General features: G+C 35.0%; 4 protein-coding genes across 7 annotated transcripts; 2 read left to right on the forward strand and 2 right to left on the reverse strand.

The window, feature by feature from the left end:
• Positions 1 to 1,906: 1,906 nt before the first annotated feature.
• LOC139111241 (ATP-binding cassette sub-family G member 1) lies at positions 1,907 to 17,588 on the forward strand. Of its 4 annotated transcripts, none has more exons than XM_070671376.1 (12): positions 1,907 to 2,181; positions 4,172 to 4,485; positions 11,910 to 12,027; positions 12,366 to 12,555; positions 13,163 to 13,308; positions 14,117 to 14,355; positions 14,735 to 14,934; positions 15,022 to 15,190; positions 15,334 to 15,434; positions 15,527 to 15,682; positions 15,762 to 16,005; positions 16,182 to 17,588. In XM_070671376.1, the coding sequence occupies exons 2-12, from the start codon at positions 4,311 to 4,313 to the stop codon at positions 16,349 to 16,351; spliced, it is 1,908 nt and encodes a 635-aa protein (XP_070527477.1). In that variant the 5' UTR covers positions 1,907 to 2,181; positions 4,172 to 4,310; the 3' UTR covers positions 16,352 to 17,588. The 4 variants fall into 4 exon arrangements, with proteins under 4 accessions (XP_070527477.1, XP_070527478.1, XP_070527480.1 ...); XM_070671377.1 differs by having other exon boundaries at positions 1,907 to 2,079; XM_070671379.1 differs by lacking the exon at positions 1,907 to 2,181 and adding an exon at positions 2,433 to 2,561.
• LOC139111247 (UBX domain-containing protein 1) lies at positions 16,488 to 21,259 on the reverse strand. The gene is made up of 7 exons (XM_070671391.1): positions 21,075 to 21,259; positions 20,951 to 21,004; positions 20,722 to 20,883; positions 20,340 to 20,591; positions 20,030 to 20,267; positions 19,778 to 19,958; positions 16,488 to 19,612 (listed from the first exon to the last, which is right to left on the reverse strand). The coding sequence occupies exons 1-7, from the start codon at positions 21,128 to 21,130 to the stop codon at positions 19,566 to 19,568; spliced, it is 990 nt and encodes a 329-aa protein (XP_070527492.1). The 5' UTR covers positions 21,131 to 21,259; the 3' UTR covers positions 16,488 to 19,565.
• Positions 17,510 to 19,783, forward strand: LOC139111249 (ribonuclease Oy-like). The gene is made up of 4 exons (XM_070671394.1): positions 17,510 to 17,648; positions 18,108 to 18,648; positions 18,769 to 18,932; positions 19,550 to 19,783. Exons 1-3 carry the CDS (start codon positions 17,587 to 17,589, stop codon positions 18,928 to 18,930), a joined length of 765 nt encoding a protein of 254 aa, XP_070527495.1. The 5' UTR covers positions 17,510 to 17,586; the 3' UTR covers positions 18,931 to 18,932; positions 19,550 to 19,783.
• Positions 21,260 to 21,587: 328 nt separating the features above from the next.
• Positions 21,588 to 23,322, reverse strand: LOC139111255 (histone H2A). Its single transcript, XM_070671401.1, has 3 exons — positions 22,997 to 23,322; positions 22,707 to 22,914; positions 21,588 to 22,390 (listed from the first exon to the last, which is right to left on the reverse strand). The coding sequence occupies exons 1-3, from the start codon at positions 23,016 to 23,018 to the stop codon at positions 22,213 to 22,215; spliced, it is 408 nt and encodes a 135-aa protein (XP_070527502.1). The 5' UTR covers positions 23,019 to 23,322; the 3' UTR covers positions 21,588 to 22,212.
• Between the last annotated feature and the right edge of the window lie 81 nt (positions 23,323 to 23,403).

Below are 23,403 nucleotides of genomic sequence, written 5' to 3' on the forward strand. Positions count from 1 at the left end.
CGCGTAGAACATTCGGTATCAGGCAATCGATGGCGCGCTGTGATTGGTCGGCGCGCTGGGGTCTTCCATCTCTCTCTCTCTCTCTCACTCCTACAGTGGAAAAAAACTAGCGCGACCGAACATTTTATTTGCAGAAAATTAAATTTATTTTAATTTCTATTTTGTTTCTACGTAAAATAGGTCAGTGCTGTATATTGGTAATAATGATAATTATGTTTCCTTTAATCAACGCTACGTTACGTCACTTTATTAGTATCAAATTAAATATAATAAATAATTTTAAAAAATTAATGAAAGCAAAATGTATCAAATTTATCAATGGGATCGTAAAGAAGTTGGGCACAAACGTATTTTAATTAAAAAAAAATTAGAAATTTACGTCGCAATCGGATGTTAATTTTTTATTCGATACTAATTGGTAATAAAATTTTACGATTACTCAATATTAAAGAGCTTATCTTGTCGTAACAATTAATTGAGAGCTGTAATAAGTATGATTAACACTAATTAAGTATAAATCAATAGTTGTTGCACACAAAAATTTCACGATTGCTCTTCGAAGCAAAACAGCGTCTTATCTTTTATATAATGTCTTTAACAAAATCTTATAATTAGAAATAAACGAATGGGTTCGAATATAACGAATCGGCAACACTTTTAATAATCGCTCTTAAATGTCATTTATCTTTACAGAGAAATAAATAAATTTCTTTCGATACTGACATATGATTAAAAATGAGGAAAACGAACGAATTTTGCAACATATATAACTCACGCTACATGATTAAATATTTACGCATAATTAAAAAGAGAATTATCAACAGCATATAAGTTTTAAATAATATCGGCAATTATTATTGGGACTTTATTAATAAATTAATTTGCATTTTCTTATAAGACTTCTATCAATAATGAATAAAAACCAAGGAAAACGTTACTTTGAGACGTTTTTAAAATAATTTCTTTCTCTCTCATGGGAGATTGAAGTACAATATTTTTTTGTAACTATCTTAATGAGATACGCGTGCGATAATTTCTCTGTCGCAACACGCATGTTGTTGGTGAATAGTCTGCGTTTTAAACGATATTAATGTTATTGGAACCAAGCTAATTATTTTGCATTCTACAATACTAGTTGAATAAAAAAAAACAAGTGTTAATTATTAATAATAAAATGCGAATAAATCAAATAAATCATAAAATCCTAAAGCAAGACGGATCGGTTTCTTTATTTTCTGTTCTCGTTCCCATTGTTTTATGCCGGAGTCATCGTAAGCGGATTAAATACACCGGCACGTGTATCTTTTTTTTTTTCTTAATACCTTTAATGTAGAGTATAAATTAAAGTTCTGAAATATTTATCGCTGCAATCTTAAATTGCAATGCTAAAAAAAACACCAAGTTTATAAATATCGCAACAGCGCGATCTCTCGGTTTCGCAAAATAAGCCAATCAAATTTATTTCCATAATTATCATTCTGACAATTATTACAATTATGAACGTGGCTTAATTTATTTCTCATTACAGCTGACGTAATAATACTATACGAGAATAATTAAAATTTAACGTCACAATTTAAAGCAACAGCGTTAGGCACAGAAAAAAAGTCCAAAGCCACTGAACGACAGAACAAAACACGCATAGCATAATTATGCTAATCGCCACGAATTAACATAAGATTTTACCAACTGTTTCAGAAAAAGAACAAAGAAGAAAAAGGAAAAGGATTTCGCAGAGAAAGGAGGACTGAAAGGAAATCAATATTCGCGGAACGACGGTCGAGCAGAAGCCATTTCGTCGGCGCGGACGAGCATCAGCTTTATTTCCGGCAGAAACGCAACCGACGTCAAAAACGCCAACGCTTTGCGCCTCGCTCGTCCCATCCCGCATTTTGGTCATGCGAGCTATGGCGCTAATCACGATTCCCACACCGCTTTGTCCGACTCCGCGTAACGAGGAGCGCCGGCTGCGAGGCGCATGCTATACATATACACTAACAGGGAGAGATATAGTCGGCGCGGGAGCAAGCCAATGTTATTTCCGAGTCAGTCTACCGCTGTTGCTGCTGACGGGTGGCGGTAAGTCGAGTACTGTAACATTTCTGCCTAGTGCCGTCCCGCGAGGTTTCTCCGTGACAGAGCGGTGTCATTGTGCCAATTGACGGAGGCGGCGCCGATAATGTGAGTTATTCGCGAGTCATCCTCCGCATTGCGTTCCTCCTGGCAACGGGAAATGCCGGAATCGCGCGCGGACTTAACCTCGCAGCGACCCTATTCCTTAAAGACTTTTTAAATCGGCGCGAGCACTTTTACGGAACGGTTCCCTTAATCCGCGGAGTCTTTTTGGTCGATTTTACGTTACGTCGAAAGACGGTGTCGCGACCTGCGAATTAATCAACCTCGTCAACGTTTCTGGAAATTATATATTCTAAAAAAAAAAAAAAGAAGGGGAGGGAGGGGATGTGATTAATTAATTTTTTATTTAACTTTGCGACGGAAGTTTGTGGCAGAATTTGACAGCCGCTTTGCAGAAAGAAGTTGTAAACTTCTTGTAAACTCGTGTACGTATTATAAAATAGATATCTGGAATAAATGAAATTAAAAAACGAGATAATGCAGCACGTTGTATGTGTGCAATTAAGTTTATCTTAAAGTGTTGATTACGTAAGTGATCATAGATTGCGATAATAGATCACGGTGCGTAAAGTTACTCGTGAAGTTCGATGAAGTTGGCGATAGAAAGAACGGAGGCGCGGAAGAGCGGAGTTTCAGATTAAAAAAAAAACCGCGGTCCTCTGATTAACGCGGTTCAAAGCGCAGTTCCACGAAGCACTGTCCGCGCGCTGCGCGTCGGAAACGCGTGTGAATCAACAACTCTAATCTTCCCGACGCTGCTGATTTCACCATACACGTGCGGTGCATCGGGACGATCAATTTTGTCTCATTTTTATTTTATTATTTTATTAATTTTTTCTCCCGCGAAACGCGCAACGCGGTACCGGAAGACGACGCGCGGCTGTTATCAAACCAAAGGTTGCGGTACGGCGAACGTCATTGCCCTCGCCGATCATAACGTCATGAATAAAGAAACCCTTTCGATCGCGCGGCTGAAACCGACGGTCGGCGTAAACTGCAAACGGCAAAAGACAATGTCGGGCTTTGTAAAACCGCACGTTCAACCGCTTTTGCGGATCCCGTTGAGCTGACTTGCGTATGAATGCGAGCGGAGACGGTCTTCCGGGAGCCTTTGTGAAATCACGTGCAGTCTCGCCTATTTTTTTCCTCTTTTTTTTTTCTTTTTTTATTTCCCGGCGCATAAACGTTCGAAACCGAGTGCGTCTTGAATTCACGTCGCGTTCACCTGCGCCCGCAAATAAATCGCGATGGAATTTTGCAACGGCCGCAGTGGAATCGAATTTCGTGCTGATGGGGGTTTCTTAAGAGTCGATTATTCGACACCTCCTTGACCCCCATTTCTAAGTCTAGCGTCGTAACGTCGGCCGGAGTTGCGCGCGGGTATGTTTATTAGCTGTAATTCACCGACGCCGCGCCGTGGCACGCTCGATCGAACGCTCGCGCGGGCTTCAAGTTCAATGCGCCGCATAATACTTGCATAATGGCGCACGCGTGAAATATAAAATTCTGGGACTGTCGCTCACCTTGGCTGTTTTGTTACACGTACGTTCTACACGTGGTAATACACGCGCGTAACGTGAGAGGGAGGGGGGGGCAGGTTCATAGGAGAAGAATCCCTTGTGCTACATTTCGTAATAGGCCCATAAAAAGATGGTAAAATAAAAAGAAAACGAAGTAACGGTTGAGTTTTCTTCTCGAGGCAAAACTTCCGGCGTCCTGATGCTGTAACACGCGCTACCGTAACTCGCATAACACGAATATACGGAGAGGAAAAAAAAACAAAAAAATTAAACGAAGTAAAATACGGAGGAACAGAGTTACGGACGATCCCTCTTGTTCGTCGGAGGAAAAACTGAAATGCATACATTCGAGGCTGTTATTTTCTTCGGCACAATGTAACGTCGATTGACGATCGTGCTTTCGCACAAAGTAAAACTCCGTACTTTCCTCTTCCTTTTTTTTTTTATTTCCCTTTTTCTTTTTTTTTCCCCCCCGATTCACGTCGATACTTATTTTTCGGTCCGTTTGGTTTCAGCTGGAATTAGTTCCTTCCGCCCGTGTCGTTTCTCCGCCTGCTATCGAACAACTGCACCGCGGAAGAAAGTATCGCGTAATGACAGCCGCTAGCTGAAGGTAAACCGTTCCCGAGAAGTCGTCGGTGTGAGAGAACCGTCATGGATCTTACTCCAGAAAACAACGCTAATGGAGGCGGTAACATTGTCCACGAAAGTGCGAAGGATATTTACAACAATGGCAATGGTGTCACTTTCGTCTCGTGCCTCTCGAAAATGGCCGCAGTGGACATCGAATTCCACGACATAACTTACTCAGTGCGTGCCCCTCGAAAAGGTAAGGAATCTTTTCTTTTTTTTTTCTCCCTTTTAATTGGCGTGCAAAAGGCTAATGCACGATTAGTATTATTAACGAATAACAGTTCATATTCGACGTCTTGAACCGTAATGGCTTTTTTTACGTGCAAGGTGAATCATTAATTTGTGACGTAGTGCCTCTTTTTTTTTTTTTCTATAAAAGTACGATAAACAGTTTTATTTCAAGCTCGCTAGATAATAATTAAAAGTTCGCTAGTAATTCCAAATGGGATTAATTCAGAATAAATTATTTCACGACATAAATACTTGCGTTGCATTCTCCTTCGCACAAGAATTCGATAATCCAAAATTATATCTTAAGGTTATATAAACGATCGGCATAATTAATGATTAGGTCTCAGGCTATTTAAGTATCGTAAACCAAAATCATGTCGTTGTGTACGGAATAAGTAATGTCGCGATGCAAGCAATTTTTTTTTTTCTCAGTAGTTTATAATCAATCACGCTTCAAGATCATGTTGTTGCGTCCAAGACTTACCACGTAATGACGCACGCATTTCCTGTTTTTTTTTTTCTTTAATTATACTTTAAATATGATTACTATTTTTTGAGATTCCAATATTCGCCGATCGTTTTAACAAATAGTAATAAATGTATAAATATTGATAAAATAATAAGTTTCACGAGTTAAACACGTTTGCAGCACGCTATGCAGTTAAAAAAAAAAAAAAAAAAACCCGTTGCAAAGTGTTTTATGCTAAGCTATTCATTTATGCCCTATTCACTTTCGAATTGCCAGTTATACCGTAGGTGATAATTGAAACGTTGAGTATTACATTCACTATACCATCAGAATCTTATTTAAAAGAAGAATACATTAATATACGTAAAATGTTAAGACGTTTCTAAAAACTATAATATATAAATGCTTATATTAGTATAAACGTTTTTTTTTATTAATTATTTTAATTGAAAAAGAATATCTTGCGATTCATGATAGCAACTCTCATGGTAATATATCTTAATTAATATTAACAAAAAAATTTACTAAAGTGCTACGAATCATTATCTATTGTTTTTTTTTTTTTTTTTTTTTTTTTTGTAAATTATAACTATTTTAATTTATAATTCGTATTAATCGTAATGATACAATTATTAATATAACATCATTACTCTAGTCGTATTTTCACTATTATTGTATTCAATAATACAATAATTGAAGTGTATGAGCAATAATGCAATCGGGAGACTTAGCTACTACTTAACAAGGGCGTTATTTAGTGCATTAAACTATAATTACAGATTACAAGCCGTCAATTAATTTCTGAATGGTAAGTTGCGCAAATAAATTACAGCGCAACGCAACTTCCAATTTGCAATGCAAAAGTATTTTCATATTTTACATAGTTCACGTTTTATTCTAACGTTTCATTCAAAATCATTGAAGCAAATTATTTGCAGTATTTCATCACCAAAAAGAATGTTACACTATGTTCTTTTTTTTTAAGACTGTAAACTGTAACCATTTTTTATCGCATACTCATATTATTTTAAAAGAAGTGTTTTCTTTCTTACAAAAAAAATTATCTATAAATCTTTTACCTTCCGGTTGTTCGTCCGAGTATAATTTGACACTTCAGAAATGTATATTGTAATGGATTAACACGTCATGACGAATTTTTTTTCGACTACTTTTAAAGACGAATTTATTTACGGAATACTTGATCAATGCTATCGTTAAAAAAAAAAAAGAAGCAGGTACGCGAGGAAGATTGCCACATTGGCTCGATTATGATTTCAAAGGTCGTCAGAACAAAAGTCACTTCAATACAGGCGCCGGCGGGCGAACAAACGGCATCCTTGACAAAATGAAATAGACAATCATCATTTACATTGTAAATGTATTTCAGGTCATGTATCGCATAAGGAGCACATTGCTTGCGTCACGGCAATACTTTTGATTTTCTTTTAAACGATAAACGTCGCATGAGTCTTGCACGAATCTCGCAAAAAAAAAAAAAAAAAAAAAAAAAAGAGAGAGAGAGAGAGAGAGAGAGAGAGAGAGAGAGAGAGAGAGAGAGAGAGAGAGAGAGAGAGAGAGACATAACAATGAAATACAGAAGCTCATAAACGTACAGTAAGAAGTACAAAAAATTATTAAAATATATAAAAAAATGACACTCCTTTTTCTGTTATTATAATGTGCACGTACAGACAGATAAGAGACGATTTAAAAATATATAGACAAAATTATTTCACTTTTCGTAATTTAACCCTTAAAAAAAGAAAGAAATAATTAAACTACATTTTTCTAGTTCGTTTTAAGTGTTAATGTTATAGTTAATTAGATTCTACACGTGTCATTCTTATTAGCATGTTTTATAAAAATTATATCTTTAACTCGCGCTCATTAAAAAATTTAATCATACTGAATCAAAGTTAATTGCAAAGCTTTACATTTATAAGATATTGTACGATGCAGTGAAATACTTATGTGTTTGTAATCGGATTTTATTTCCTGATACAGTAATTCTTAATATGCATGAATTTATTCGTACAAGAAATCGCGAACGTAAAAATGAGGCTTCATGACGACATTGGGAGATGTAGCGGCTTCAATTAATTCCATTTAAAATAGCAATTTATTTTATATTTAACTTAATGATAATCCAATTAAAACGATTTTTCTTATATTAGATTTATTTTTCTCAGATTATTTAATGGCAATAGCTAGTGTAGAAGTTATTTTCTGTTGTTTTTACAACGAGTACATTGTACAAAATCATCTTTGAGCACATGACTAACAAGACAAAAAGTCATTTATTAACTTATTCCAATAAAGTATTAAGTTGTTTAAGTCATGTACGATTTATAACTCATGCAAGAAAAAAAAAAAAAAAATGCAGCCTTGATACTTCAATCATATTCATATCGATCGATTATAATATATCTCTACGTTTTTAAAGATTGATCACGACCGAAAGTCGAATTGAAAGCGAATTAGTACTTTAATCATAGTTATTATTGTACTTGAGAGTTAAAAATAGTTTTATGAAGTTTTATCAGCGTGAGAAAATTTAATATGTAATAAAGTAAGCTTTATTTGATTTTTATTTCGCTCAGTTGTTTTATCGAATTTTATTACGTATAATTTTTTTTTTTTTTTTATGCATTTATTTCTTTGAATTCTTTGCGTTCACGTTATGTCATATCTGCCTATAATAGTAATAAAGACTTAGCTTTTCTTATTTTTTCCTTTGTTCTCTGCTCTCTGCTTCAATTATCAAGTTCGTCATAATTACAATATTTTAATTTATTAAAGCTTTCTTTTCTCGCTGCCCTATTGCTTCTGGCAGTTATTCGAGATCAAATCTTGTACAAATGGAATGAAGTTCTTATTACATTTACATAAAAGTTTCCAGCAAGACAGATATGTAGATTTTCCAAGCAGACATAGTTGAGCATTTTATCGACTACGCAGACTTGATGAGGTATTGCCTTGAAAGAAAAAGTAAATACGTTGTAAAATCAAAGCACGTACGACTACGTGCTTTCATCGATATTCTACTTCGCACGGACAAAGAGTGTAAAAATTTTTTTATTTTCTATTCTTCCGCTATCGTTATCTGTACCTTCTCACGAAAGACCCTTCTCGAAAAGAACTCGGTTAAAATCTAGCCACTTTATCGCAATCAATTTTCCACAATGTCGATCGATTCTTTCTATTTTTCTTTTCTTTCTGTACTCATTACATTACTTATCACCTCAGCGCACGTTTTCCGTAATTTATGTCAAGATCGTTTCGTGAGAATGTTCTAGTTGTAACTTGAGCATCTTCGCGCAGCGAAGCGTGTAATAGGACAAGGCGTATGCATAAAGTAACATAGTACAGAGATTATTTTATTATGATGTATCGGCATTATCGCCTTGTACCAATAATTCTGTGATATGACATCTGGCACATAGCTTAAGGCAACGACCTTTTTCTCTCGGCGCCTGATTAGACCGCACGTGAGAACAGCCGCCAGCGGTGCCATAACTGACAAGTAAAAAAATCATCTCCGTCAAACGGAGAACTGAATCTCTTCCTAATGATAAAGATACTTTAGCACCGAAGCCTGCACTCGTGGCAGTATCTTTTTTTTTTCTTTTTTTCTTACGATGAAAATACATTTTTATATGATGGAAATCAGTCGCGAAGGTAGCTTACCCTCGTAAAAGATTTCCGTACAATTCTCAACGGTGAAACGTCGCGAAATTCCTCGCGGTCTGTAATAAAGATCCGTAATGCGATTATAATTTGCAGCATCTTACTTTCTATACGTACGTGTAGACTTATTCTCTAACGTTTCCCTTTTTTTTTTTTTTACCGAAATTTACCTGCCCGACGAATTCAGAACTTGTAAAAACGCGAGCTGAGAAAATATATTAATTAAAAATTCAAGAGGATATAATTATTGAGCATGTAAATTTAAGTTATCTCACAAATGTAGTAAGATATATTTCCAGATGTAGAACTCACATTTTGTGTGATCCAAGATATGCAAAATCAAAAAAAAAAAAAAAATAGGAAATTAATATTTTAATATTCTAATTTATGAAAATTGTTATAATTTATATCGTATCCGAATGCATATTGAGAAAAAAAAAATCTATTGCGCAGAAAAATTACTATCAATTCGACCGAAAAAAATTCCTGAAGAAAATCAAAGTCTACACATATACGTATGTATAATTATCGCTCTACATGTGTAAATTCTATTCATCATATCCGTTTTATTCGCTTATGATTCTGAGATTATTATGAGTTTGATTTTCTCATTAGAATTTTTTTGCGCGATTTAAATGTTTATTATCTAATAGTGTATAATCGCATATAATCACAGGACTTGTTGAAACAATGTAAATAGAAGGGTGTAATTATCTTCAAATATAATGTGCAATAGTTAAAGAATTATCATTTTTCGAATTAATGACACATTTAAATTGTTTTATTACAAGTATTCGCATTGATATCTTTTGGAAAAGTTTGAGGGTTAAATATCACGGTAAATTAATAATTGAATATTATTATGTTAATTCTCGATAACACTTGCATCTATGTAATCAATAATGCATCGGTAAAAAAATCTTTTATTTAAATTACCCGATCGAGTGTTTAAGTGAAGACGAATCCACTCATTGAATATCACAATCAATATCTTTAATATAAATCGACTCTTATAAAAAAAAAAAAAAAAGAATACTTTAAAACTGCAAATCGTTTCTTTTTCGCAATGTCATACACGTGTTTTCGCCGTACGTGAAACACGTGTGCGAATCGAATTCAGTAAAAAAAAGAAAAACTCAAGTAATTACACCGTTTTTATAGTGAATATTTGAATTTAAACGATTATCGCGAAAAAGAAGTAATCACCGATGTGTAATTATGCCGAGAATTTTCCAAGCGCGAAAGAAAATTGATCTGTAATTATATCGGTATGTTGTCCGCGCAAGTTTTGACTCCAGAATTTTTTTTTCCACTAACTAAAATGACGGAAGAATTTCCGTTCTCATTACTATGGCGAGCATTGAGAGCGTTGGCGATAATCTTACGCGACAAAAATATAATGTGAACAGAATGTTCACTATTCGCTTAAATGTCACGCGTCTGACTTTAACTTCTTCACGTAATTGGCAATGATTCATATTACAGATATCTGTTTCACGGTTATTATGCATAGCACGGCGTGCACAAATGAATCTAATCGCTTTTTTTTTTCTCTCTCTATTTTTTTTTCTTTTTATCGCGTTGCGATGCATATATTATTTGCTCGCGTCAACGGATTGAAGGAACATTTTCGCGGAGGGTTGCGTCGATTATTTGATCTTCGGGAAAAAAAAATTTCGAACGAAACGTGGGAGGAAAGACGGGAAAAAAGTTTTACAGGAAGAGTAGCTTTCGAACGTAGCGGATGTACCTCGGTGCGCGTCGCTTCATTTGCAGTTGATGATGAGTCGGCAGTCTCGGGTCAAGAAACCTTTGTGATTCTGCAAAAGATAACGATTGAAGCGTGACTCACGTTTTCGCACGGCGCGTATTAGAACGCGCCAAAGTGATGGGAACACGCGCGAGCTTTGTGGTAGCTTCCTTTCTCTCCCGAAGACACGGCGAGAGAATGACAGATGGATGCTAATGTAACACGTCAGTTAAATGTGACAGTGCGCGACAACCGAAGAAGAATAGCCGCCTTACAAAAATCCCGCGCAATTCGTATAATTCACGGTCAGCTGCTGCATAATGCAGCCCGCGTTTGCTACTCGTGTAGATGTTCCCTGCAGAAGCGCTAAATCTACCGTACGGAGCGAGCTCACGTAGAATGTTACAGCAAAAAAAAAAAAAAATTAAAAAAGACAATGAAACCTTTGCTACGTACGTCGTTAATTAATTTATTTAACACAGCGATTTGACGAGTGGAATGACATAAGTGAAACGAATTACCTGAGTCTGACAAAAAAATCTTTAGCTAAAGTATATCGGATACTTTTAGCGCAACTGATTATTACGCATTATTCACGGTATCATTCTTACGTATATCGATTACTTCGACTTTGTATGCCGTTTACGAATTATCAAGTTACACGGAAATGTTATTTCCTCGTTTTTATCGTGATTTAAAATCCAATACAAATCAGAGCACTATTATACGCGCTGAAAAATAGCGGAAGAAGATAAGAGAATGACATGTGAAAAACATATGTTAATATCGTATTCTTGCTGCGTAACCCAGTTGTTCCGATAATGTTATTAACGAGCAAGACCGTGAACTCGCTCATACAATTAAATTCGCACAATGTAATCGAACACTTGAAACGGCTCTTACGAAAAGAACATTATAATGTTACTTCGCAATGCGAGGATCTGTCAGTGCTCGCAATGAGACCGCTCATTTTTCATGTCACGTTTTAAATTAACGATCGGCGCGAATAAATTATCCAAAATTCTTTCTTGTCACCGACGAGAAGTTCTAGTAGGATGTTCAACAGCGATAAATCAGACGAAAAAAAAACATTATATCTTTATGACCAAGTGATACGAATGGTGTCGCGAATAAGCTCAAGGAGATGCGCAAAGGTTCTCCTATTTTGCTTACCTCATATCTTATGTAAAGTCATAGCGATGACGCACAGTTTCATCGTTCGTGTAATCTTACTAATAAACAGGCAATTAATTTTTGTAGCCGATGCTTATAATTACAAGCGTTTCGTCGTTTCATCATTTTCCACATCCGGCAAAATATTGTCGTGCTTATCGCATGATACCTTAATCGTAAGGGGAGAATTATTATTACATGTTATTATCCTTAACATGTAATAATATATGTATAATAGTAAAAATTATATTATATGTTATTAAATGTTGATTAAGTAAAAGTACCCATCGGCTTTTTAATTAATTTACAGAACCGAAGCTGCTATTGAGTTCCCTCAATGGGCAGTTCAAGTCTGGCGATTTGTCGGTTATCCTGGGTCCTTCCGGCGCCGGAAAATCGACGCTACTCAACGTTCTCGCAGGATACAAGTTGGTAGAATAATTACGAATCTAAGTAATTTCTTAGTCGCCTTAAAACTTGCATTACCCGATTTAGTTATCTTATTTACATTATTGAGTGCTGGTTAATTACACTTCGATAAGGAATCTCTAATCTATACCAATGTTTAACTAATATTCTGCAGATGCACAAAATAATATTTTGCTAAAGACAGACAACAAAAAGACACTAATTAATGACCTCGAATTTATCAATGAGCTTATCGTTGAGCACGTTACAATTATTATTTCTGTGCAGCATTTTTTTTTTTCTTCTTAAGTTTTTTAAATATAGAAGTAAAGCGAAATAAAATTACTATATTTTATAGATGCACGGACATAGGTGGTACGGTAACTATTAATGGACAACTACGAGACATGAATGAATTTAAGAAGATATCATGTTACATTATGCAAAATGATATCACGCAGCCAAATCTCACGGTTTTCGAAGCGATGTCCTTCGCCGCCGACTTAAAACTCGGCAAACGGAAATCAAAATCCGAAAAATATGCTACTGTAAGTAGATAATTGTCCTCTATTACGTCACATATAAGAAAAAGAAAACGCGCAATTTTAAGTCATAAAGGATTAAGAAAATTAACACGATGCATTAGACTACTATAAAGCTAAAGTGGCGAACAATAAAAATTTTTCACGCGCCATAAAAAAGTACAATTTTTTTCTACAGCACATAAAATTATTTACAGTTCGATATTTCGTATAAATATATATTGTTGAAAAATTAAACTGTATCAGACATTTTTTAATAGAAATATCGTGTTGTAATCATTTCTTCTCCGTCTACTGCAGAATCAATTTTTTTACGGTAATACTACATGAATTTACATTAATAATAACGTCGTTAAATTTGCATTTTGCAACGTTTTCTACAATTAAGAAAAAGAAGTTCTACGGATTCGTAATTAGAAATGGGGATATAAGTTTTTCACAAGTCATTATATCCGTGAATGAATAATCGCTGATGCTTACTCACTTTTTCTTTCCTTTATGAATAAAATTAATAAAAGCTTTTCTTGTTGTTAAAGTCTTCGGGTTACATTATTCGCATGCAATATAAGTCTCAGCCAGACATATTTAAGAGAATATCAATATTTGATTTCAGATAGATGAGATCTTAACTACTCTCAGACTAACCGAGACGCGAAATACTATCACAGATAGACTATCTGGCGGCGAAAGAAAAAGATTGACTATTGCACTTGAACTCGTAAATAATCCACCTGTTATTTTCCTCGACGAGCCTACAACGTAAGTATAATTTTGCAATCTTATCGTTTGAATATAAAATTCCATTGAACAAATTTTTAAATTACTTTAAACATCTCAAACATACGACAGTTTGATGAATGGTAATTTTTTTTTCTTTTTTCTTACAAATAAAATCATAAAATTATTCACTAAATTTTTATTCACTTTTTGTAATAGGTATTAATAATTCTAATTGACGTCAGGAATTAATCTGCCGTAACATTAGCACTTTATAACCGTAACTCTATTTTATTACATTGAGAATGCATAAAAAAAAGTACGAAAAAGTAAAAGAAAAAAAAAATCAAGTAGGTTTATCATAAAGTGAACTAAAAAATGCAGTGCGTAACGTCTTGCAACAAGGTCTTGGTGCTCTCCATCATTCTAATTCAATCTCTTTTATAAGACATGAAAAAGTTTCTACGTAAAAGAAACAAATGTTTCAAGAATCCAGAAAATCATATTAAAACATGAATATTAATTATTACTAATAAATTTAAAAATTAATCATATACAGGATTACCTGCATCCTTTGCAGTTACACGCTAAATAAATTAAAATATAGTACTTGATAAGAGTGCGTGCGTAAAAGGACAAAAAAAAATTAATGAAATACATTCGATGAAGTAAACATTTACTCGCGATAAATGTTTTAACGCATCTCATTTGAATTTGATTGAATTTTATTAACTGCAGACGTTATATATACGCTTTTAACAAAGTCTGGGGCGGAGAAGTCGTCAAGCTTCTTTTTTGAAACGTATTATAATTATCGCAAACGTTACGAGAAATTTTTTTTTCTTTTTAGCGGACTAGACGAACTTTCCTCCATCCAGTGCATAGATGTTCTTCAGAGGCTAGCGCATTTCGGGCGAACCGTCGTGTGCTCGGTGCACACGCCCAGCGCGAGCGCATTTCAAAAATTCGATCACGTATACGTCATAACGAACGGACAATGCGTGTACAGAGATTCCACACACAACCTAGTACCGTTCTTGCGAAACATAGGCCTAGAATGTCCGAAACATTACAACCCAGCGGATTTCAGTAAGTTATACACGCATTATCCATAAAGCTCTGCGATTGCGTTTTTCGCCTCGCGGCGAAGCGCGCTACGCGTGAGATATCGACGTCTGAAGGATGAAAAACTGTAGCCATCGGCTACTCTGAATTATTACTAAGAATTATTATGTACAATACGCGAATAATTTACTTGCAGCATTGAATAATACAAGCTTAAAAAAAAAAAAGATATTTATATAGAGCTCCGATTCCTTTTTATAAATAATACAAAAAAGAGGAAGGCTATAAGTATTAGGAATTAATTTTTTTTTTCCTTTTTTTAATTAGAAATTAATTAAGAATTTATATGTATACGACTTAATTATAACGAGATCTCTTTTTACGTCAAGTATTTCTTTTTCAGTAATAGAGGTTTCGTCGGGTGATTATGGTCTCGATGCAATCGAACGAATGATTACATGCGTGAACACGAAGCTGCCGGTAATTCCAATTTTTCGATCGAAAAGCGAATTTGAATACGACAAAAAGAACCCAAAAACCTCGTGGATCTACCAACTGGACACGCTAGTAAGGAGAATGTCGGTGCAGCTTTATCGAAACAAAGTAAGATTGGTATTACTTTACATTCTCAGTCAAATATATTAAAAGTAACCACACATAAAGACAAGCATTTTCTTTGTGTGTTCACAGAGTTACTTGTTTATGAAGATATATTTACACATCTTTTTGGGAGTTGTAATTGGATCATTATTTTTTAACATGGGCAACGACGGCTCCAAAGCTCTCTTCAATTTCGGTTTTTGTTTTGCGTGTATAATTGTCTTTCTGTATATACCAATGTTACCGGTGCTACTGCAATGTAAGAAAAAGTCCTTGTCTAAGCGTTGCAAATAAGGAATAATGCATGAAAAAATACAGAAGTCTTACGAACGGTTTGAAAACTTAAATTCGCTCTCTTTCTCTCTCACTATCGTTATTTATCTATTTATTTTTTCATTGCAGTTCCTTCAGAAATTCGAATGATGAAACGGGAACATTTTAACAGATGGTACGATCTCAGCGCATATTTTTGGGCCTTAACAATAGTCAATATACCTGTACAGGTTGATATTTTATATTAAATGTTGTGATTCTAATGTGTTAATCTATTCAAACGTATTTAAAAAAAAATAAAAAATTCTTGGATTTTTTTTAGATATTTTTTGGATCAATATATCTCTCGATGGTTTATTTTATCACGGGGCAACCCCTAGAGTGGCACAGAAGCACTATGTTTTTTGCTACCTGTTTCGTATGTGCCTTCATCGCAGAGAGCATAGGATACAACATTGCCTCTGTGTTTAACGCAGTGGTACGTTTAAAATCACGCAGAATTAACCAGAACTAACGCAAAAGAAATGGACGAATTAATCTATATTGTTCTTTTACAGAATAGTGTATTCACCGGACCTGCGTTAACTTGTCCCTTGATGCTAATCGCTGTGCAAGATTTCGGTGAGTCGATTGACCCTCGACCGATTCACCGTACGATTCTAATGTACATAAGTTATATACGATACGCATTGGAAGCTCTCACAACGGCCATGTACGGTTACAATAGACCACGATTACCTTGCCCAAACGAAGAAGTTTACTGTCATTTCAGTTCGCCTAAAGAAGTAATGAAAATCATGGGTAAGATTATCTTGCTTTTGTAAAAATTATATGACCAGATTAATCGGTTTAGTTCGTTTTAATAAATTTTATATAAAAATCGCATAAAAAATTTTTTTTTTTTTTTTTTTAAAAACATTGTTCTTCGATAGGAATCTGCCAATGACTACTATTTTTAAATTATGCTTACGTTACAGGTATGGATGCACCTCCCAACTTTTTGTTGGATATGTTCGCGTTGTTAGTCATCTTATTTATTTCTAAAGGAACTTTCTATTATCTACTGAGGCAAAGGGTGCAACCAAACAAAACTTTCCAGATGCTCCAATTAATCGGGAAATTAGTCAAGAGTCATTTCAACATGTGATCTTTAGTTCTGCGCTCCATTTTTGCTTATATCATGTGTTGACGTTTATACGTGCCGCCCAATGCTCTCTTAAGTAAATAAAATGTTAGAAATATGAATTTGAAATGTACTTGCGACATACGTATAACATTGTCAATACAATGATAGGTCGAACGTGATATTAACTATAAAAAGTTCTAAATAAAATAATTAAAAAAAATAGAATAATTTGTAAAAATAAAATAGGTAGTTATACAATTTTTGCTAAATAAATTATGTGCTCTCATTTTCGTTATTATATTGTTAAAGCTGAAACATTTCTCAAGTGTCGTTTCAAGACAAGTTTGAGAGCTAAGGTATATCTACATAAAATTTATGAAATAATATATGCGGATATAAAATTTATGATAGTATCGAACTCGCGACTTCGCACAAAATAAATGTAGAATTTGCATTGTAATCGAAGAAATATAAAAAATAATTCTTTCGCTGTAAATGATGACTGTAAAATTATGGGAAAGAGATAACGATCCTGTCGTTAATTCTTTACTCGATACGCATCTTTAAATTATACGTTTACAAGAACTGTTCTAGCATTTACCTCTTAACATCACAATATTATCGTGATCATTTATTATTGAACACGCGTCATGTTCGTACGTCATAAAAAAATAAAAAGAAAAAGAACGTCTTGCGATAAATGTAGATATATGATGTTAAAAAGTCAATGCGCACTTTGTTTAAAACATTGTATTAAGCCCAGGAAATTTTCACTCACTCTTATTACTATAAAGTACAACTTCAACAAGATTTCAAATAGTATGTAATATTCTCAACATCATAAATGCTCTGTTTAAATTAGCAATAATTATCAGGTTAGAAATAATTATTCGTTACATTAAAACGCATTACAATGCAAAAATTATTCTTTTAAAATGTATTGTACCAAGTTTAAATTATTTCTTACAAATTATTATCGTCTGATATTGTACAATTAAAAGTACAAATGTATCTAGTCTAATGTTTGTGGCTAGAAATATGCACGTGGCAGTGTATATACAGGTGCGCGACTGTCTAAACCAGCAACAGAACAGGTAGAAAATACCATCTGCTGTCCAGACAATGTAAAGAACGGTTAAAATGGTAGTGGTGGCTGCGAAAAAGGTAGTGGGAGCGTTAAGTGGCTTTAATTCCGCTGCACCAATCAGTCTCCACTCTCTCGCTTCTTATGGAACGGGTATTCACGTTCTACCAAGATGCACAAGTATAGCATAGTGTTATGTGTTGCCTTGTTTTATCTACTTTGCGTTACACACGGGTAAGCAAAACTATATATTTATTTATAATAAAGGCAAATAAAATTAGTTAATTGAATTTTTTCACAAATATCACCTAACTCATTAAACCAATATGTTGATAAATGAAGATAATTTATCAGTGCCAGCACATTTGTACTATGTACACTCACAGTTAACAAAGGTATTGCCGACACAGCAGAAAACTCGGTGTTTATCGTTAACAGTGCACATACGTATACCCAATTACTTCAATTAATTATGTCGCACGAGACAAGCTATTTGCAATTAAGAGATTACGCGCGGACATTATAATTAAACCAATAAACTGTTTTTTTCTTTGTTATGTAAGATCTAAATAAATATAGATAGAACTTACAAATTTCTTTCTATATAATTATAATTATTTTAATAGCATTCTACGAATAACATTAAGATAAAAGTTATAATTTAAATGTACGATTTTGGTTTATTTTCCATAGGAGCGTATTTCCAAAACGTTACCAAACTAGAAAACGAACATCTAACGAATTTGACGTCCTGATATTTACTCAACGATGGCCACTTACAGTTTGTTTCTTATGGAAAAAAAATTCCGAAGCACATACTTGCTCGTTACCTAAACGCGAAGAGTGGACTATCCATGGAATTTGGCCTTCAAAATTCCACTCGAAAGGACCCCAGTTTTGTAATAAGACGTTAACATTTAATCCAAAAATTCTAGCGCCTATAGAAAGTGATTTAAAAGAAAATTGGATCGACATACAAAATGGATCAGAGCCTTATTCGTTTTGGAAACACGAGTGGAATAAACATGGCACTTGTGCAGTTGCAATAAAACCTTTAAATAATGAACTTAACTACTTTAAAATGGGTCTAAAATTACTCGACAAATACAATATGATGGATGTACTTGCTAAAGCCAATATTTCACCAGGCAACAAATATATGCCACAAGATATATTAAATGGCATTCAAAAAGTGCTGAATATAAGAGCACAAATAATGTGCGTGACTGATAAGGTAAGCTTAAAAATAATTTTAATATTTAATGAACGATATTTGAACTTTTTTTTCTGCATATAAAAGGAAGTCATTTGTACAAATAAAATTAACATAATTCACTGCAAATATTTGTTTCAGACAACGAAAGAATCTTATGTGTTCGAAATAAGAATTTGTTTCGACAAGACATTACAATTGGTGAATTGTGATGGCATATACGATTTCCCTACAAATTGCGATAGAACGAAAACATTAACATATCCTAGCCGTGTACCACGTTATCACGTAACACAATTATAACGGTAATAATAAAATCAGGATGTGTGTATGTGTGTGTACGTGTGTGTGTATTTGTTTCAACTAGATAAAATTAAATATAATTATATCACATAGAATATACATAGATTTCATTAAAAAGGTTGTTGACATAAAACTTTTTTAATATTAAATTTTTTTAAATTAAATAAAAATAAAAAATATTTTTAAAGCTTTTTGAACAGTATTCTTAAAAATAATATTGGAAATATAGTTTAAATCAAGTCAATGTTATAATTTTTAGATTAAACAATAGTTGAAATAATATCTATAAGCACAATTAAAAAATGTAAAATTATGAAATAAATTTGAAGACAATATTTATTAAAAATCAAAAATATAAATGTAAAAATTTTCAATTTTTTATCATAAAAAATTTGAAACGTGTTATAATTTTTTTAATTGCAACAAATTTATATTTTTTTTTATCAAGAAAAAACACTACAAGAAGTCGCTTTCAGAAATCGAGAAAAAAAAAACTTGTATCTCATACAATGAATTCGAATTCACTGTTTATAATAAAGAATATCATTATATTAGATGACCATTATCTTATAAGTAATCTGTATGATAATATACATTAGTATTTTTGCTTACAAATTAGGGCATTCCTGGCTACATCATTCCGCCTTCTTTTGAACGATTACAACTGCTGATGGTACTAGGCCTGTAAATAAAATAAGAATATTTTTTGTGTATTAGAAAAAGTTCTTACATACAAAATATGCACGCCGCAATTACTGTCGGATATTTTGTTTTACTAATCAATAAAATTATACATATATGTATATACGTGACAATGTATATGACAATAAATTAATGTACAGCATACCTAATACATCCAATGGCGTATCGTAATCTTCGTCAGTAAAAACTTTCGTGGGAAATGTGGTCATTAATTGAAAGGGACCATTACCATCCGTCCTATTCATTTCAATAAACAGTCTTACTGCAGACAATTGTTCCTTGCTTCCAAAGCTTTGCGTCAAGGTTTGCCCGTTAGTGAGCCTAAGCTGAAATGCAATTGTGTAAAACATATATGCTCTACATACGATTATATATCATACGCATGTTATGTTAATACCTGAAGCCTGGTTTCAGTATAATCCTTTCTATGGTACGTAGAAGTAGACGAAGGTGTTGCGGATAATGGGGTTGAAGTAGTAGAGTTAGTCACTTGATTACTCTCAGCGGCTGCTTTAGCTCGTCTTGCCGCTTTGTCGGCTTCAATTTGTGCTCGAACTCTTTGCCTTGCTTCCTTTTCCTCTGCTTTCTCTCGTTTTCTTTGTTCCAAAAGCTTTTGCATCTCTAATTCCTCCAATCTGTTACATAAATATAAAATATAAGTTCTTATACTTTTTCTGTTATTTTTATCGTTATTACTTTACCCTTACTTTTTTCTGGCTTCAGACATTTCTTTTCCGGATCGTATTCTATTCTTTTCCCTCTCAAATGCATCTTTCTTTTCTTGCTCTTCTCTCTCCTTCCTTTTCTGCCTCAGTTTCTCTTCTAGCATTCTTAACTGTTCTCGCTTCTCTTCCTCAGTAAGTAGCTTTTTCTCCTCTGTACTTTCCGAAAATCTATCATGCCCAGACTTTGTGGCATGAAATTCAATCTCCATATTAGATTTGAAGAGCTTTCCACATCTGTAAAAAAAATAAAGATATTAGTATCAATTTTAAAATTAATTTTCCAAAAAGAACACATCACTCTCAATGCTCAAGCGAACACTTAAGTGCAAACATTTAGAAGGATTATCCTTGTATTTCAACATACACATCACACTTCATAGACTTAGCAGTTTCAGTCGTGGATACCGTAGGTACCGATTGGCTGCTAGCACCAGCGATGTTGTCCTCGTCGGTATTTAACTCCGGGGCACTCACACCAATGACAGGTGCTGGAGGAAATTCGGTCTCGTCCGCGTGAGCCAGCAACCTGCGACATAAAAATCGATAGCGTTAGAAGGCGGCGAAGAATCACAGGCACGTCGACGTTCACGTACCATTCCATCGCCGGCTCCACGCCTTTGTTACCGGTGATCTCCAAGGCCTTTTCACTGTAAAAGAAACGACAAACCGTTAACATAGGTTAGGCTCCGATAGTGCGACGCTTATCTGCGAACTTACGCCTTGGATATGCTGAACCCCATATCCACGAGGATGTCTATCACGCCCGACGACATTTCGCGTTGCTCGCTGGCACGTTTCGCGAGTATATTACTTCACAAGCGTCGTCCACCGACGAGCACCACTGTTCAAAAGTTGAATATCATGCGTCGTATCGACGCACTTCCTATGTACCTCACACAGGCCACAGGCCCGATTGTCGTTTGCGAGATGGCGACAGTCACATCGATTTTGAATTCAAGATCCCCATGATATAAAAACAAATTTTCGAAACAGATTTCGAATAAAGTTATTCAATTATTTCTTACGCTTCTATTAATTTTTCTGCAAAGTAAAATAATTTCGATTGAAATTTGTTCTAAAGTTTCTTTGTGAACGATCGTTCATTAATGTCTCACGAACATTGTAACACGTATTCTTAAACTTTCCGCAAATAACGGTGGATAACAAAATAAAATCTCGTCTTTGTCTATATTTAACATTGTATTACACAATTGTAAATTGAATTTCAAGTAGGGACGCAATGCTATTTATTTTTGCATTAAATATCGTTTACATTTAACAAAGTTCAAGCATTTTTGTAATCTGAAAATTATAATATAAACGGGCTAAAGTCAGTAATTAAAAGTTAAAATTTAAAAAGTACGTGTACGTAGAAAGAATATGTATTATTATAACAATAGCATTCAAACAACTGCATCATAAATATATTGTACAGAAACCAACGCACAGTATAGTCTGAAGATAAAAGGTACATATAAGTTTAAGATTAGTATGGTAACACCTTAGACAAAGGTAGATAAAAGAAAATGCAAGTAATTACTTCTTACTTTTTTTTTTTTTTTTTTATCGAGCATAATATCGACGTCTTCTAGCATTAAAATTGTTATATAATTAAACGAAAAAACCCAAAGAAAAAAAAATAAAAAGAAACGAATACAATTATCATAAATTCACAAAATGTGACAATGTAACAGTAAAATCGGTTACCCATTTTTGTAGCTTTATCTTCAAAACCATATAAATTCAACTCTGTCCGACAGATTTGAGGGACATTAATTTTCATTTACTCTGGTTTCAAGAAACAAAGGCATGTCTCTCTAGTATTACGCTCAAAATTATAAACATGCATTAGTATCTAATATTCCTGCGACGCTTTGTCGCCCTTTCCGGAGCCGGTGGTGCCGGTCTTCTTAGGCAACAAAACCGCTTGGATGTTAGGCAGAACTCCACCTTGAGCAATGGTTACTCCAGACAACAGTTTGTTTAATTCCTCGTCATTACGAATGGCCAGCTGCAAGTGGCGAGGGATTATCCTGTGAAAAATGAATAGTTCTCGTAATTAGAAACACGATAGGTAAATTAACACGAAGTAGGAGCAAATAAAAGTCGAAATAATATTGAGAGAAGAGCGAGTGAGACGTAGACACGAAATGGAAACAGGAAGTCATAGCGATAACGAGAAAGAGAGAGAGAGAGAGAGAGAGAGAGAGAGAGAGAGAGAGAGAGAGAGAGAGAGAGAGAGAGAGAGAGAGAGAGACAGACAGAGATGAAGCGAGAGAAAGCGCGCGAGCGCGCGCTCGTGAGATAGAGAGAGAGAGAAAGAGAAAGCGAGAATGAGGAAGGGCTTGCCTAGTCTTTTTGTTGTCCCTGGCGGCGTTTCCAGCCAACTCCAGCACTTCAGCCGCCAGATATTCCATCACGGCGGCGAGATAAACCGGCGCACCGGCGCCGACACGCTCGGCATAGTTGCCTTTTCTTAGGAGACGGTGGATCCTCCCCACGGGGAACTGTAGCCCGGCCCTGCTACTGCGGGTCTTCGCCTTCCCCTTGGTCTTACCTAGAAAAGAGATACGTGTAAGTGTCATCGCCGTTACCCGAAGCAACACGCGGAGGTCCTCCTTTTCCTCTGTTTCACTTACCGCCTTTGCCACGTCCAGACATGTCTTCGCTGCTAAGTCAAGAATACGTTTACTTTCTTCCTCGCACGAGGGAGGGACGGGGAGCGTATTGGGTAGAGATATATGCTACGAGATCACACCGACACGACAACAACGAGCGCTGAAAGCCGAATGAAGCTTATGAAGCCGCGACGCCCGGCGGCTGTAGCCCGCGCAACTATATGACAATCGCGCGCATGCACCAACGCACGTCGGATATTTTGGCGCTCATTTGCGCGGGAACTGCCACCGATGGCGGAACGAACATCTCGTCCGAAAGTCCTTGGCCTTAGCCTCCAACCGCCAGATGGAGGCTTCGTACGAGACTCCCAAGGGTGCGTTCGATATGCGCGCGAATATCAATTCGTCGAACAACCCATCGAAGATAC

Source organism: Cardiocondyla obscurior, linkage group LG23, assembly GCF_019399895.1.
Source record: "Cardiocondyla obscurior isolate alpha-2009 linkage group LG23, Cobs3.1, whole genome shotgun sequence".
NCBI classification, from domain to species: Eukaryota; Metazoa; Arthropoda; class Insecta; order Hymenoptera; family Formicidae; genus Cardiocondyla; species Cardiocondyla obscurior.

Excerpts from the sequence above, each read along its gene's own strand:
- LOC139111241 (XM_070671376.1), top strand. The coding sequence starts at position 4,311 with ATGGATCTTACTCCAGAAAACAACGCTAATGGAGGCGGTAACATTGTC. Across the intron at positions 14,356-14,734 it reads TTACAACCCAGCGGATTTCA|TAATAGAGGTTTCGTCGGGT; the intron begins GTAAGTTATACA and ends TTTCTTTTTCAG. Across the intron at positions 16,006-16,181 it reads AGAAGTAATGAAAATCATGG|GTATGGATGCACCTCCCAAC; the intron begins GTAAGATTATCT and ends CTTACGTTACAG.
- LOC139111249 (XM_070671394.1), top strand. The coding sequence starts at position 17,587 with ATGCACAAGTATAGCATAGTGTTATGTGTTGCCTTGTTTTATCTACTT. Across the intron at positions 17,649-18,107 it reads CTACTTTGCGTTACACACGG|GAGCGTATTTCCAAAACGTT; the intron begins GTAAGCAAAACT and ends TATTTTCCATAG. Across the intron at positions 18,649-18,768 it reads TAATGTGCGTGACTGATAAG|ACAACGAAAGAATCTTATGT; the intron begins GTAAGCTTAAAA and ends TATTTGTTTCAG.
- LOC139111247 (XM_070671391.1), bottom strand. The coding sequence starts at position 21,130 with ATGTCGTCGGGCGTGATAGACATCCTCGTGGATATGGGGTTCAGCATA. Across the intron at positions 21,005-21,074 it reads GGGTTCAGCATATCCAAGGC|TGAAAAGGCCTTGGAGATCA; the intron begins GTAAGTTCGCAG and ends TTTCTTTTACAG. Across the intron at positions 20,884-20,950 it reads GTGGAGCCGGCGATGGAATG|GTTGCTGGCTCACGCGGACG; the intron begins GTACGTGAACGT and ends TTTATGTCGCAG.
- LOC139111255 (XM_070671401.1), bottom strand. The coding sequence starts at position 23,018 with ATGTCTGGACGTGGCAAAGGCG. Across the intron at positions 22,915-22,996 it reads GTCTGGACGTGGCAAAGGCG|GTAAGACCAAGGGGAAGGCG; the intron begins GTAAGTGAAACA and ends TCTCTTTTCTAG. Across the intron at positions 22,391-22,706 it reads AGGGACAACAAAAAGACTAG|GATAATCCCTCGCCACTTGC; the intron begins GCAAGCCCTTCC and ends CATTTTTCACAG.